General features: G+C 61.4%; 1 protein-coding gene across 2 annotated transcripts in view; it reads left to right on the plus strand.

Moving 5' to 3' along the window:
• Positions 1–16,050, plus strand: part of COL5A1 (collagen type V alpha 1 chain) — a 150,348-nt gene that overhangs the window by 103,505 nt on the left and 30,793 nt on the right. For both annotated transcript variants that reach the window (XM_086684456.1, XM_086684457.1), the window contains exons 31-41: positions 114–167; positions 2,561–2,614; positions 7,019–7,063; positions 7,189–7,242; positions 8,229–8,273; positions 8,715–8,768; positions 9,729–9,782; positions 12,734–12,787; positions 13,487–13,594; positions 14,946–15,035; positions 15,132–15,185. In XM_086684456.1, the coding sequence (XP_086540582.1) occupies positions 114–167; positions 2,561–2,614; positions 7,019–7,063; positions 7,189–7,242; positions 8,229–8,273; positions 8,715–8,768; positions 9,729–9,782; positions 12,734–12,787; positions 13,487–13,594; positions 14,946–15,035; positions 15,132–15,185 (666 nt within the window). The remainder of the gene's footprint in view (positions 1–113; positions 168–2,560; positions 2,615–7,018; positions 7,064–7,188; positions 7,243–8,228; positions 8,274–8,714; positions 8,769–9,728; positions 9,783–12,733; positions 12,788–13,486; positions 13,595–14,945; positions 15,036–15,131; positions 15,186–16,050) is intronic.

The raw sequence follows: 16,050 nt of genomic DNA on the forward strand, positions 1-16,050 counted from the left end.
GACGGCTTCCCAGGGGGCAGGCAGCGGCCTCTCCGTGTCCTTTCTTGGCTGGGAGAAAATGGATGGAGAGGTGAGGTGCTGGCCAGATAACACAGCCCCTTCTTTTTCCCCAGGGAAAACTCGGAGTGCCGGGATTACCAGGTTACCCGGGAAGACAAGGGCCCAAGGTAACTTATGAGCGTATCGGGTGTTCGGACAGCCACGTCCCGGGGGAGGCTGCTGTGGCGAAACCCAGCGTCGCCCCAGCTGTCTCCCCCAGGCTCTGCCCTGGCCACAGCCTGCGCGTTAGCCTGGTTGGGTTGGAAGCAGGGGCTGGCAGTCGGGCCTTTCAGAGAAGGGGGCAGAGCCAGCCTGAGCCGAGCACCGTGAGAGGCGAGGCGTCCCCTGCACCTCTGCCCGCTGCCTTCTCTGCACCGAGGACTCGTGAAGCCTCTCTCACCTCTGCTCCGCACTGGAGATTTGAAGGTTATTTGCTCATAACAGCATAAAGGGAGATGAAACCTTCCTCCCATGAAGTCATGTTCTGCTTTAAGTGAAACATCTCCTCCAGGCCTTGGAAATCATTTAACACGTTATTTTTTCCCCCACATCTCACCTTTTATTATTCACGGTTCTTCCTTAAGAAATAACCGGCTGTCTGCACCGGAGGCGTAATTAGCGGTGGAGGAGAGTTCCTGTCTCTCCCGGCTTTGCTTGCGTCGTTCTGCCTCCCCGGCTTCAACGCCTTTCCAGGCTCCCAGGCTCAGGCTCGTTCCCGGGAAGGGCCCCGTGGGCTGCCTGTCCCCCTGGATATTTCCATTCTGGCTGAGGAATCAGCAGTCCTTCCCGTGGAATGCTAATATCCACTTGGGGCGGGTAGGCCCACGCCCCGTGTGCGGGGGAGGCAGTTTGCAGTGAAACGGGAATTTGTTCAGGGTCCCCCAGGAGTGTGCTGAGTGCGGCTGTGATGTGGCCGTGCCCCCCGCGTCTTGGAGCAAGAGGGGCTGACGGACAGGCCTTTTGTCCCGAAGTATATGTCCTCTGAGGGGAGGAGAGGAGGGAAGTCTGGGGGTGTGTGGGCCAAGTTCAGGCAGTGTCCTCGGAAGGCAAGGGAATAAAACTTTGAGCTGCCTGGCAGTTTTTTTTTAAATTAATTAATTAATTTAGAGAGAGACAGAGACAGTGCCAGCAGGGAAAGGACAGAGAGAGGGAGAGAGAGAATCCCAAGCAGGCCCCATGCTGCCAGTGCAGAGCCTGACGCAGGGCTTGACCCCGTGAAACTGTGAGATTGTGACCTGAGCACAAACCAAGTCAGACGCTTAAGGGACTGAGCCACTCAGGCGCCCCGCCTGGCAGTTTTCAAGGTCCTCAGGAGTGTCTGGACATGCCACTGTGTCCCAGCACCCACACTGAGCTCTGTGGGACCTGCACCCGGGTGTCCGGGGCAGTCTCCTGCCTGGATTGGCAGGTGGACATAGGGGTGCAAGGTTTGGAAATTCGCGAACTTTTCATGGTCTGAGCGCACATTCAGGTCAGGATTTTTAGCCACAGGAGAGTCGAGGCCCGCTGAAGACAGTAGCCACCTCCCACAGGCACGGGAAGTGCCCGAGTGTCGCAGGGAAGTTCACGTCGTAGTTGTCTGGGTATTACCCACATCAAAGTCCCCAAGTGTCTCTTTTCTCTACGTGCCCCTTGTAGGTTTCTAGAATTAAAAAGCTGTTAGTTGTTAGAGTCAGTGCATAGATTTGCATTAATTTCTCACTCTACAAGCTGCCATGCTTTATTTAGAGGTGTTCTGGGAAGATAACAAAACATGACAACAAGACGCAGCAAACAAAATGTCACGAGTGTAAGATCCACACATCCCTTCCAGTTCATTCTCAGGAATCTGTGTGCCCTGTTCTTCGCAGATCCCAGCATTCGAAGACATGGGTGTTCAGAGGGGGAGAAGGGGGAAGTGTGGTTAAGACTCGGCTTTGGTTTTTAGATGTGGACTCTATGAGATGCCTAGGAAATATTTCTTGAGTGAGTGGGTGATGGATGGATGGTGAATGGCGGGTTGGTGGGTGGGTGGTTGACGTTGGTATAGGTGGATAGTTGGATGGATGGATGGATGGGTGAGTGGATGGATGATGGGTGGATGGATGGTTGAATGGACAGGTGGTTGGATGGATGGATGGATGGATGGTGTTTGAATGGGTGGATAGTTAGACGGGTGGATGGCTGGCTGGGGGCGGGGTGGTGGGTATACGGTTGGACAGAACGGATGGATGGTTGGCTGAGTGGATGGAGGGGCAGGTGGATAGTTGGATGGGATGGACGTATGGGTAGATGGTTAGATGGGTAGATGGACGGTTGGGTGGGTGAATGAGTGGGTGGGTGGGCGGACGGATGGATGGATGGATGGATGGAAGGGTAGAAGGTGGATGGATGGATGGGTGGGGGGTGAGGGGGTGGGTCGGGGGTGGGTCGGCGGAGCTCGTGTCTGAGGCCGTGAACCGTAAGCTGCTGCTGGCACACGCAGCATAGCTGATTCTCTGGCCCAGCTCTCGTGCTTCCTTATGAATCACCTCTCTTTCAGGGTTCTATCGGATTTCCTGGCTTTCCTGGTGCGAACGGAGAGAAGGGCGGCAGGGTAAGGACAGCCTGGCCTCCGGTCGGGTGGCTTGCTCTACTGCCTTGGTATTCAACGGGTGCATTTTCTGGCACGTCCTGTTTGCTCTCACCCACTTTGCTGCCCAGACCGCCTTTCCAGATGGCTGACCTTAAGCCCGTGGCCTTCAGCACCAAGCGCTGGAGACTCCCCGCACACGGGGCTGGGTGGTGGTGGGCTGCAGGGCAGCGGCGGGAGGGGAGGGAATGCTTTCTGACCAACACCGCGACCCCGACAGCTCCTCAGGCCGTGAGCGAAACCCGAGTCTTTCAACCTGAGGGCCTTTCCTCCGGGCGAATTTTTAAAGGAAGGGAAGGAGAAAAAAGGAGTGTGTTGCCTACCCTGCCGGTCCCAATTCAGGAAGCTCTTCCCCCTCGTCATTCCCAAGCTGCCGTTGCCCCAGGGCACCTGCCCGGTGCCGGATGCTGTGGTTCACTCCGTTGTCACCATGGACAGTGGCGTTCTGAAGGGCTGGGCTGAGGAAGCCACGCCCCCCACGCCGCCCTGACTGCCCCCTGGTCCAGGCCTTCTGTCGGGGAAATTACAGGACGCTCTCTGAGCATTGCTGCCCGGGACGCAGGATCGAGGGGGTCCTCTTGGTCGTTCAGTTCTGAGCTGGTTGTCCACAGGCATGTGGGGGCAGAGGGGCCGGGTTGCGAGACGTGTGCAGGGCATACCTTGGGATGGGGGGGGGGGGACCCCCAGACCTCGGAGGAAGGACTGCCGCTTTTGCGGGAACTGGAACAGGCCCGGCCCATTCCCCTGCGCCCACGCTGTTGCTCCTGGCACAGGAGGGCTGCGTCTTCCCAGAGAGACACCTGCCCCGATCTGTCCTCACCGCGTCTGAGCAGAGACGGTGAGCTCTCCTGAAAAACGGAGAGAGACCTCAAGCCAACCCAACCCGTGTAAACAGACGTGTACGTGCCCGATGCCTGAGACAGATAGAAAACGGGGAACTGCCCTCAGTGCGAGGAGACGGCGTGAACACAGGGACACTGTCGTCATCTGGAGCTGGACCTGACCTCCATGCATATCTACCTGTTTACCTGCACGTACATCCTGTCTGTGTCTATACCTCTGTGAGCGTGTCTGTCTGGCTCTTCCTTGTCTGTCGCTGTCCGTGTATCCATCCGCCTCCCTACCTGTCTATCTGACCTCCAGAGAGAGTCTGACGGACGCCTTTGGGGAAAGCTGCCCTCTGGAATACTCACAGAGGCCGCTGTGAAGGGTGGGCCAGGGTCTGGGAAGCGTGGGGGTGATAAGGGAGTGGCTTCTGTGCTGGTGGCGGCCTCGTGACCTTTGACACCAGCTCGCGGTGAGACTCTCCTAGAGGGGTCGCGATGTTCGGCATTTGGTCGTGTGATTTGGCCACAGCCCCTGTCCGTGGAGGAGCCCGCTGGGGCCAGGGATCAAGGCCCCGTTGGGATGGGTCGCGTGGGGCCGTGGAGGCCTGGCCGGCGCCCTAGGGCCAGCACTCTGGCCCAAGCCCCGCTCCTCTCTCCCTGCCCCTGTAGAGCTACTCAACTTCCCACCCCTGAGCTCAGAAGGGCAGAGAGATGCCCGGGTACCCCCCCCCCCCGCAAGCCCCACGGGCAGTTATCCCCATGCGTCGGTGCTGGGGGTCACCAGGGACGCCACCGAAAACAGATGTGGTTGCAGAACGGGGGAGCACGGGTCCAGAAGCTTTTTCTTGTGAGGTTTGGCTCCTGGTTCCCAGGACCTGAAGCACAGACGCAAGGAAACTATGCTGGGAATTTACGGGGCTTTTCCAAGCTGCCTGTGGTGGTTGCTGTATTCGGAGGCCACCTTGGCGGAGGCAGGCCCTGAGGACAACGATGTCGACTTTTACAGAAGGCAACGGCTCGGGCAAGGGCCGAGTAGGACCGGCAAGCACGTTCGCGCATATCGTGGGAGAAATATTCCCTGTGCCCCTCCCGGGTGTTGGGGGCACAGAGGCAAGCGGAGGACATGGGATCTAGAGGAAAAGGCCAAGTGCGTCCCTGGGAAGCGTCCGAGATGGCCCTGCACACAAGTGAACCACAGATGGCTGCAGTTCCGCGAGCACGTCCTGGCAGGAGACCGGGGCCATTCACGGCTCGGCTCATGGGCTCCCCACGCCCTCCCCGGGGGCCACTGAGGACCCACATCCCTGCACGGGAGAGGAACCCCGGAATTATGCACGTCTGTCCCCCCCACATATCTCCTGAGAGAGATGTCTTTATTCTGGAACCTTCCCCAGGAAAGGAAGAAGAAATTTTTTCCCAGCGACAGTGACCTTCCCCGTGCCCTGGTGGTTTGCACCTCTTCCTTGATTGCCGATCCTGGCAATCCGGCTGGCTCGCTGACCCTTCCAGACCAAGTTATGGGGTCATTCTTGCCATCCTGTCACTGTGTCCCTCCCTCCCTCTCCATCCCTCCATCCACCCATCCATCCCTCCCTCCATCCAAATGGCATTAGTTGAGCACCTCCCCTGTCCCCACATGTCAGGTGCTCTTGGAGCCCTGGGGACAGAGCCACAGAAGCCCAGATCCCTGCCCTCGTGGGACTTGCCTTCCAAGGGTGGGGACAGGGAGCAAGTCTGTGAAGCAGATGGTGTGGCGGATGGCGGTGCGTGCTCAGGGACAAACCAGATGTGCGGGGGAAGGGGGGGCGGTTGACTGCAGAGGTAGGGAAGGCTCAGGGACAGCCTGGAGGGGCGGAGGTGGGCTGGGCCTCACAGATGCCCGGGACAAAGGACTGAGGCCTGAGCAGGGGGCAGAGTGGGGGGAGGAAGAGGCAAGGGGACGGTGAACAGGTGGTGGGGGTGAAAGGCTGGTGTCCCCGGGGCCTCAAAGCCACCCCCATGGGGCATGGTCCGTCTTGCCACGTGACTGAAGGCACCAGCCACATTGAAAATGTCATCCCTGAGAGTCCCAGTTGGAAATTATGGAGGAGAGGGACACAGGCAGGGGTTCCGTGGTGCCTGCTCCCGCCGTTCCTGAGCCATCTGCGGACCGGGAGGGCGGCTCTGCGGGGCTGGTGGCTGAGGGGCCCGGGAGGCCGGAGTCCAGAGATGCACCTGTGCTTGGCTTCTCGGCCGGAGCAGGGCCGTTCTGGGACTGTCTGCGCGTCCCCCGTGAGGACATGAGGACAGGCACTCACAGGCGAGTCACCAAGCAGACCGTGGACGGGGCGGTTCCTGTTGAGCAGCGTCCGTCCCTCTCTGGTTCAGTTAACAGGGAAACCCTTGGGCACCAGGCTCACCCGGGAGGCCGGGGCTGAGCCTCGGTCCTGCCCTCTGTGCCCGGGCTCACGGGTGTGGGACTTGGTGGAGAAGACTCGCGGCTGGACGCACCCACGGACGGCAACAAGTAGCCGGGGCTGGCCCGGCGTCCACGCTGGTAAAAGCCAACAGCGCGAAGAAAGCAGATGTTGCATTAATGTTCGTATGCAAATATTTACTTGGAGCCAAAGGCTATCGCCAGGTAATTAAAGCAGGGAAACCAGAGTGCATTGTTGGAAGGAGACATAATCACCTCATCACCGTAAACCGTTGTATTAAATTCACTCCAAGACGGCAGACGGCACAGAGCAGTTTTGATTCCAGCAGCGAACAAGTCAAAGCTGGGGAGAGACGGTGCGGCAGGTGGCCTTCGCGGCTCAGCTCCGTCTTGGGCTTCGTCGCTCGAAATCGGAATAAAGTTCTGGAAGACGAATCGAGAGGCGGTGGGGACACCGGGGTGGCGGTCCGCCCGTTGCTTCCGCGCGCTGCGGGTGAACCGCGGTTACCCGTTATCCAAGCTCTGCTTCCCAGAAAAACCAATGTGGCGCATCTGTTTTCTGGGGTTTGGAAAATGCAAAACAACACCGCCAAGAAAAAGGAGTCTAAGTTCTACGAGAAGAGAAGCCGATGACTTTGGGTGTATGATTTATATGTGGAGCTGCACGTTTGCTTGTCTGTGGAGCCTGTTGAAAATTTAATGGCTAATATTCGGAACTGTAGCAAAAGTAAATTATGTATGAAAGGGGTTGCGGTAATGATCCCCCTCGCCCCCGCCGCTGAGAGAGATGGAGAAAGGGAGGGAGAGGGTGGGCGGGAGGGGAAGGGGGGGGGTGTTGATGCTTGCGGAAAGGAAACCAGATAGGGCGGTAAACATCCATCAGACTGCAGGGAGAAAATTGGATTTCTACAGGCCTGTGCGGAAACACAAAGCTCTGTGTATCGAATGTGCAGTGAAGTCCCGTTGGCCTGAAAAATCTCCTGGAGAAGCACAGATAAGGAGAGCAGACCTTCCCGGCTTCTGTTTCCGAGCTCTCTCCCCGTAACCCAGGAGAGGGCCACCACCCAGGCCGTGGCAGGGGTCTCCGGCAAGTGACTGACCAGCCGCTTCTTTCTCTGGTTCTAGGGCACACCTGGGAAGCCAGGACCACGGGGGCAGCGAGGCCCGACGGTAACCACCCTCTGGGCTTCCAGAAGCGGGAGCACATTGCAGGGGGCGTGCTCGGTGGGAGGGGGAGGGAGGTGTCCAGGGCTGGGAGGATTCGAGCTCACCTTTCCTCTCTCCCGCCCGTGCAGGGTCCGAGGGGCGAACGGGGCCCCCGGGGCATCACTGGGAAGCCTGGCCCCAAGGTAGGTTTTCAGTGACTTCTGGGGCATCAGCCACGCCACCCACACGTGGAGCACCTGTGGGTGATCCGTGGCCTTTTTGTTGGGAGAAAAAAAAGGAAGTTTGCTTGAGGGTATTTAAGAAGGAGCCAGGCCAGCAGCCCTCGGACAGGTCAGGTTGAGTTGCATCACGTGCCTCGGCCCCAACGGAGCCGTGGCGGGAAGGGGGCCACCCCACACTGGGACCTCCGCGGCCTTAGGGGACCGGGCCCCCGGGCTTTGCACAAGTGCTGAGCCATCCGGGTACCCCACCATCCGGTTCTGGTGGGGAGGGCCCGTTTCTTCCTCCTGCCTCAGAGGGAGAGCCCGAGCCTGTCCCTCACGTCCCCTCCTCCCGTTTTCTCAGCGTGGAAACGTGTGACAGCCAAGCAGGCCCTCCCTGTTCGGCCGGGACGCCATTCCAAAGTGCGCTCCCACCAAGGGACGTGGGCCTTCTGCTGGCTGGGGTGCAGAGCTGGCCCCCCGGCTAGTGGGATGTGCCCACCGGCAGGGTACAGAACATTCTCCCGCGCTGAGTGCCGGTGCGTCCCACGTTCCCGTACAGGGATTAACGCTCCCCTGCACGAGCGAGTGATACCACGGCACAGCTGTTTTCACCGCTTGTGGGGGCCCCGGGGCAGATGCCTGGGTCCTATCGCCATGTGACTTTTCAACACACTTCCTGGTGGGAGCGTGGCCTTTGTCCCCCTGCAGGGGGCTCTTCTCGGGGAAATGTCACAGCCCCGTGGATAGCAGCTCAGGGTCTGATGACAAGACAGGTGGCCTTTGGGAGCGTGGATCGGCGGCTGGCGCCCTCTGCCCTTTCCCGGAAGTCCTGGTGACCCGCGCCTGTGCCCGTGTGCCGTGTGTGACTGACGTCCCGTGACGTCACGGGCCAGTGTGCTGTCACAGGCAGTGATAATAAAGATGATCGTAGTGAAGCTGTTTTTTCTGTGTCCCTTCCTTCCTAGGGCAACTCTGGAGGCGATGGCCCCGCTGGCCCTCCGGGTGAACGGGTGAGCACCGTGAACATGCGGGCCTCTGCCAACATCTCTGGGGAGGCAGCCTGCCTTAAATGTCCCTCCCCGTTTCTTCCCGGGGTGGGCTGGGGAGAGGGAGGCGTGTCTCCAGTCCTACTGAAGGAGAGGGTTTTCCTAGGATCCCAAAGCGGATCAGTGGTAGCCTTCGCCGGGAGTGAGGTCTCTTGCCCGTCGAAGCGGGCGGCCCCCTCCCTCGGCCCTCGGCCCCAAGCTGGCCCCCTCAGCTCCCCGGACTGACCTCCTTTGTTGCGTTGGGGGGGGGCGGGGGGCTGGAATAAATGGAGAAAGGGTCCGGGGGAGCACAAAGAGACTGTGCTCAGAGAACCAAGGACTCAGGAGGACCATGGTGGGGTCTCCTGGGCCCCCGCGCACTGGGGAAAGGACATCTGTGCTCAGCTGGCCGTTCTCTATCCACAGGGACCCAACGGACCCCAAGGACCCACCGGTTTCCCTGGACCCAAGGGCCCTCCTGTAAGTAACATGTTTTTCTTGCTGGGCCGGTGGGAGGGGCGTCGGCGGGGAAACTGGAGAGAGCCGCTTTTTGGAAGCGCGGACCTCTCTCTCATTTGGGCAGACGCGATCTTCTATTTGGGTCCAGTATGAGTGTCCCCGGCCACCGTTGCAAATTACCACCGACTCGGCCACTTGAGACAGCAGAAATGTGCTGTCTTGCAGTCTGGAGGCCAAGAGGCCAAGATCGGGGGGTTGGCGGGGCCGGTTTTTCCCGGGGGCCTCTGGGAGAGACCGCCCCCCCCCGCCCCGCACCGCTCCCGGCTTCCCGCGGTTGCCAGCCGTCCACGGCTTGTACGCCCTTCGCTCAGTCTCTGCCTGCATCCTAACGTGGCGCCTCCTCTGGGGGTGTCCCTGGGTCGTCACGCCCCCATCTTGCTGTGAGGACACCAGCCACTGACTTTGGGAACACCCCAGTGCAGTGTGACCTCACGTCGGTGACGTCTGCAAAGCCCCCGTTTCCAAACGAGGTCACCTTCGCAGGTGCGGGGCGGCTAGCACTTCCCTCCCCGTATTTTGGGGCACAGTCCAAGTCAGCACAGGCAGAGCGCACTCTGTTACACCCCAGAAGGAAAGATGCCTGACCGTGGGCACTGTCGCCAGATGGACATGCTGGGGGTCAGCGGCCAGGACAAGGCGGACCCGGGTCCCCGTGCTGCTGCCTGTGCGTCCCACGGCTGCACCTCTCCCTGCCTCAGTTTCTCCCCTGGGAGGGGAAGTGTGGCGCTCGGGAAGGCTGTGCGGGTTCGGGAGGTGACGCACAGGTGCTGGGTCCCCACGTGGCACTTGGTCACCGTGACTCTTGCAGGAGCTTTCTCTGAAGCGAGGTGGCTGTGTTCGTCCCCTGGTTTGGTGTGAAGTCCCAAAGGTGCGCGCCTCTCAGAACTGAATGGAACTTCTTCCCTTTGCCTCTTCCTTCAGGGCCCTCCGGGCAAGGACGGGCTCCCGGGACACCCTGGACAGAGAGGAGAGACCGTGAGTATTGGCAGCGTGGGGGACACGGGGACACGGGGACGCAGGCTGGCCCGGCCTCTCCCACAGCCCTGCCCGTGGGCACGCCTCCTCGGCCCCGTGGGCTCGGGAGAAAGTGGCCAGCCTCGGGAAGGCCCCTGAGGTGTCGGCCGTCTTCCGCTGACTCAGGGTGAGCCTGCCTGCCTGCGGACGGCCCCGTGCAGGCCAGCGGCGCCTGGGGCGGCTCTGTGAGCGCAGAAGGCCGGTGCCGGTGCCCGAGGTGTCCCGGCAACTTTGGTCCAGGGTCACGTTTAGAACCATCATGGCAGACAAAATGCCATCCGCACGCTGAGCCGTGTGCGACCAGCCTCCTGTTCCTCAGTGAGGAATCGTGAGTGCGGCCACGCTCGAAGTGTGCGCATTCGGGCCAGAAAGCGAGCCGGAAAGACCCCGTGCCCTTCTGCTGTTTCGCGCTGGGATATAGTAAGAGAAGGGACACGGCCTTGCGCCTTGTCTGTGCGGGCCCTCCCGGCCCCGGGGCTGATGGCAGGGGCTACGCGGGGCCCCTTCAACGAGGCAGGTGGCCCGCCCGGGTATAACTTGGGCTTTCAGCCAGGCTCGTGATCGGTGAGCGATTCTGCCGTCCCGGGTGCACTGCCCACCTCGCCCCTCCCTTTGGAGAAGCCCGGTGCGGGCTGCGTCGCTGTTGGCCGGAGGTTAAAGCACCCGGCGTTTTCAGTGGGAAGAAAAAGCGTCTTTCAGAAATAAGGTCCCTTCCTGGCCCTGCAGGCCAGCCCACCGCGCCCACGGCGGGCGTGTCCGCGGGAGGCCGTGGGCGCACCTGTGACCTTGAGGCTCCAGGCTCGGACGGGTGGGGACCTCCTGGTCACCAGAAAGACGGCACAGGCTGCCGAGAGGGCCCCTCTGTCTCTGCGGCCAGTTTTCTTTGTAGTCACAGGCCTCTGCAAGGGTCTCACGGCAAACCCCGCGTCCCACGAAGCTTTGAATGCCGCCGTTAACATCTTCTCCGTGCCTGCGCTAAAAGCATCCCTTTGTCTCCCTGGTTCATTGTGACAAAGTGCTTTTAATTGTACCTCCCCGGCGTTCTGCTGCGGGGCGCATGCTGGCTGATGAATGCACATCACCTCCTTCTTTTGTTTATAGAGAAAAATTAAAACATTTCGTTTGAGCTTTGCCTGTTTTTCTCTAATGCTGTTCTGAGGAGACAAGATAGAAGGTTTTGCCAAGCGTGTGCCTTTCTGCCTCTGCCTCACCCCAGACAGAGGCTGGTGGAGTAATTAAGCTGCTCGTCTTTGCTGGGAAAGTAACGTAGGGGCTTTCCAGCTACCCTTGCCGTGCCTGGCTGCCCTCGTGGACGCGGGGGCACCCGGTCTCCAGACCCAGGCAGGACAGATGTCTCCGACACGGGGCGTCCAGACAAACCTTCCAGAAAGGTCTTCCCTCGGGTGTTGACTTTGTTCTTTAGAAAACGGAGGCAGCAAAGGGCATCACTTCTAAACGTGAGCCCAAAGCTCATGGCCCAGCCAGGGGCTCGAGACCGGCCAGGGATGGTCCTGACCCCGGGGCAAACAGAGGGGCCTTTCCTGCCTTATACTCAGGCTCCTGCCTGCACTTGGCACTTGTGCCACGGCCCCCCAAGTGAGGGTGCCCTTGACCTGTCCACCACCCCTTGTTTCTGACCCTGTAAACGCTGCCTACAAAGGTTCTGCTTGAAAAATGGCCATTTCCGGGACGGCTGGGGGCTTCAGTCGGTTAAACATCTGATTCTTGATCTCGGCTCAGGTCAGGATCTCACCGTTCCCGAGTCTGAGCCCCATGTGGGGCTCTGCTGACATCGCGGAGTCTGCTTGGGATTCTCTCTGTCTCGCCCTTGCTTTCTGCCCTTTCTCCGCTCGCACGCACGCACGTGCACACGCACACGCCGTCTCTCTCGCAAGATAAATAAACTTAAATACGGCCATTCCCGTGCACTGCATGCAGCTTCCCTTGGGCCTCAAGAGAAGAGCCCCCTGAGAATTTGCAGAGACGCTGAATCCGCCGTGGGCCCTGCACGGTCCAGCGGCTAAGCGTGAAGTCTCCGGTGCTGGCCCGGCGGCCGTCCCGGCAGCGAGGCAGGGAACCGCCCTTGCCCATCAGCCACGCGGGCCAGCCCGCTCGCCCCCCAGGTCTCCCTGTGGCTTAAGACGCCCCCCTCCAGATTCTAGAGCTCCCACTAACAGCTTCCCGGGCGTCACATCTGCACGTTCCTGCCAGCGTCTCAGGGCACCTGCAGAGGGCATCTTGTTGGCATGTGCAGGGCTCTGTAGATGCGCCTGGAAACGAAGCGTCCCTGCTTCGCAGCCGCAGCCGCCTCCTCGAAGGGAGGACGCGTAGCAGAGCCACCATCCAAACTGAAGGCGGGGCTGTGGCACACGAGCCGTGTGCGGGCAGAGGCGAGGAACCCCCTGAACCCGGCTAACCGCGTGTTCGAGTTGCCGGGTTACGAAAGCGGCGAAGACCCCCCCCCCCCCCCCGCCATCCCGGTTCCCACAAATGCCGAGGAGCGGGTGAGGTCACCTGTCACTCGGCAGAGGCGTTAGCGACACACGTGGGACCATCTCCCAAAGTCGCTGATGAGAAACAGCCCAGAGGTAGCTCCCGAGTCGAGCTTCCGGAGGCTGAACAATGGCGCCGAGTCCACCGGGAAAGTGAACGCTTAGTGACGGTGTCAGGATCGGTGGCCTTAAAATCTGTTTCCCGGCACAAAAACCCGGTGGCCGAAAAGCAGCGAGCGAAGCTAACCTCTGCGGCCTCACTGTGTTCGCGAAATATACGCACAGACGAAAGAGGGGAGACGGGCCCTCGCAAGTGCGGTGGGGAACATTCACTGTCGGGGGTCGGAGTCGGGGGTCGGGGCGCGAGCCTTCTGATGAGAACCGCTCGGCCATCTCGGCGTGGTGACTCTCTCTCTGCAGGGTTTCCAAGGCAAGACCGGCCCCCCAGGGCCCCCGGGCGTCGTGGGCCCTCAGGTAAGCAGCCGCGTCCCCCGCTTTCGTTGGCCATCTGTGCGGCGCCCACACGGGAGGGAGGTGCCCCAGGGTTCGGAAGGCGTAGGTGCTGCTGACGGAGAATCCCGAGTCCCGCGGCTTGTTAGCATTCAGAGATGAGCTGCGCACAGGGAGCCAGATGGGGAGAACGGGGGACGGTCTGTTGAACAATCAGCGCGAGGCAAGCTGGCGGAACGGAGCTGGCTCGCGGGCAGCCGGGGCCGGGCCTGGCTCAGGCCCGCTCTTCCCTGCCCCCGAGCCCCCAGCAGCCTGGGCCTCCTGGCTCCGGCCAGCGCCGCGGCCCGTGGGTCGCTGCACGGTGGCCTGCAGCCAGGACCGATGGCTTGGAGCAGCAAAACTGAGCAGCGAGTTCCCACCTGATGCAGCGGGAAATAAGACACTGACCCGCTGCGGCCGCGGACCGCAGGGGACGTGGGCACGCCACCCACCTCTCGCGTGGCCACCGGGCCACCCTCACGGCACGCAACCACCCCGTCCGCCCCGTCCGTTTCCTCCTGGACTTTTACCAGAGGGAGGACACTCGCAGAGCACTGTGGGGTTTGGAGGGCACACAGCGGGCCCTCTGCCTCCGTGCCCAGGGCTGTCCTTAGCTTGGGAAGGCAAGGTTGCTCCCTGGCGTGTCTCGAAAACTCTCGGGGCTGACGTGGACTCTCCCCACAGGGTCCCACGGGAGAAACGGGCCCAATGGGCGAGCGTGGCCACCCCGGGCCCCCAGGCCCCCCCGGTGAGCAGGGGCTCCCCGGCCTTGCCGGGAAAGAAGGGACGAAGGTGAGTTCGTCGGGCCTCCCTTGCCGGCCCGGACTTCGCGGAGGGATCTCTGTTCTGTCCGGCTGTTTTCTGATGAACCAGTGGGGGGTCTCAGACCAGCGCTGTTCGTGCCAGCTGGCTCCCCAGACGACCACTTTTGCCTGGTCTGAAGGAGGATCTGGGCTGTGTTGCCGCAGAGGGGGATGGCAGCGGGGGCCGGGGGTCAAACCGTCCTTGGCCTTCGGCCCCGGGGCCGTGCCCGGCTGACCTCCCCTCCCCCGGCTGCCACTCCGACTCCCAGACGCGCATAACCCACCCTGACGTTTCGTGTCTGAAACTGATTCAGCAGAAAGTGACCCGTTAAAAAGTTTCCCACCACAAGAGGCTAAAGGATAAATAACGAAAACAGAAAGTGGACGTGTTTCTAGCCTGCCTCTTAGCGTGGGTCCTGCATCCCGTCTTTGTTCCCCAGGAAGCCTCCCCGCGCAGCCGGGGCGCGCCCCTGGTTAGTGGTCGTAATTCCTGGGTATCGGCTTGAAAGTGGCAAGCTTCTCCCCTCGCAGCTTTTCAGGGAGGGACGCAGCAAACCCAGCCGTGCACGCGAGCACAGGCGCAAGAGTAAACCCGCGAATAAGGAAGGGGAGCCAGTAAAGCGTTGTTGGAAGAATTACACGTGTCTGTGCTGGGATCCACGTGTGTGTGCTTAAGGACGCGTACACGTGTGTGTGACTGTGTGACGTATGTAGACACGCGTAGATGTGGGCGGGCACATATCCCCTCACCGAGAGAGCTGTCCGAGTTTGGAAAGGTCAAGGGCGTGCTGGTCGGAGATGCCCTCTGCTCCCATGCCGGGCCCTGGAGAAAGTTCTGGAAGATTTATCAAAGCTTTCATGTGCTTCAGGGAAAACGCTCAGCTGGTTTATCTTTTCAGGAAACGTGGTTTCAGGCTGGGAACAAGTGTCTCGGGTGATGGGTCTGTTTTGGGTGATGTGGCCAGTGGTCTGGCCACAGGCTTCTTTACCTGAGCAGTTTTACGAGGGGCCCCAAGTGTATGGAAAGGGTAGTCGTGGGGGCCCTCGGCTCCTGTTCAACCCACCCTGAGCCCAGAGGGGTGGAGTCTGTCCCCAAACCACACGCAGAGCCAGCCCACGGAAAGTGCCTACCAGGCGCGAGCACCGGTCACGCTCCTGTGCACTGAGCTGCCCCGGAGCACATCAAGCCGCCACTCAGAGGCTCCTTCTGGAGCCAGTGCCTGGGGCTGCCCCACTCTGGCTTGAGTCTGGTGGATCTGGGAGAGGAAGCCTCGCCCCACCTCCCCGGCCACCCTGGTCCCGGGCATCGCTCAGAAGCTCATCTGTGGCTCTGATTTCAGGGTGACCCAGGTCCCGCCGGCCTCCCTGGGAAAGACGGCCCTCCTGGACTGCGTGGTTTCCCTGGGGATCGGGGGCTTCCCGGTCCAGTGGTGAGTGAGGGGCCGGGCGGGGTGATGGAGCTGGACGCCGCCCAGCCCGGGGCCCTCTCCCCGCGGTGTCCTGAACGTGTTCTCGTTGCTTTGCAGGGCGCACTTGGACTGAAAGGCAGCGAAGGCCCCCCTGGCCCGCCAGGCCCCGCGGTGAGTGCGGCCGGCCGGCACAGACACTTTATCCGACCTCTTCCTCCAAGCCTGGGGGGCAGGCAGACAGGGCGGCCCCAAGGGCCAGGAGAGCGTGCCCACCAACCTTGGCCCGCTGTGGGTCCTGAGCAGGCCACGTGGAGGAGGCGGGCAGCAGGCCCCGAGCTGGCAGCCGGGGTGACCACGAGCGGGGGGCACGCAGTGTGAGGACAGGCAGAGAGCTCGGCGGTGTGGAGGGAGGGCCGCGTGTCTCCATCCTGCCTTTGGAGGAGCAAGGCAGGTGCTGACGAGCCGAGCGTAGGTCTGGGCCCGGGGCTGCGGGGAGGGAAGGGAAGGGGCACAGATCTCCCGTCTCTGAGTGTGGATTGGAGAGTCAGGCTGCCCGCCTGCCCCGGGGCTGCCCACGCACAGGTCAGCCAGCACAGGTGCCGTCTGTTGCCGGAATGGTGCCTCCAACGTTGGGAGTCCAGCTAGGAGAGGTCTGAGGACGCAGCGTTCCCAGAGCTGCCTCTGTGGTCTGGGGGAATCGGGGGCCGCGTGGGGCCACGCCCACCCTCGGGAGGCATACCCACAGACCCCTGTTCTCGGCTGGCACTCCGTGGAGGTGTAACGGGGGCCGCATCTCCCCCTGCCCTTCGGACGGGCCCCGGCTCTGCTGCACAGATGTGGGTTTGTAGGACCCCCCCCCCACTTCTGGGTCTGAGCACAGACCACACGGTAACCCCAGCTCTCCCCACCCGAGTTACAGACCGTTTCAGGGAAGCCAGGCAGAAATGAAAATGGTACCTTTCTTTCTGATAAAGGCCAGTGCGGAGCGATGCCCGGGCAATGGTGGCCTGCCTGTGCTGACCCTAGGATTAGGCCG

Source organism: Puma concolor, chromosome D4, assembly GCF_028749965.1.
Source record: "Puma concolor isolate L17-30 chromosome D4, mPumCon1.1.hap2, whole genome shotgun sequence".
Taxonomy (NCBI): Eukaryota; Metazoa; Chordata; class Mammalia; order Carnivora; family Felidae; genus Puma; species Puma concolor.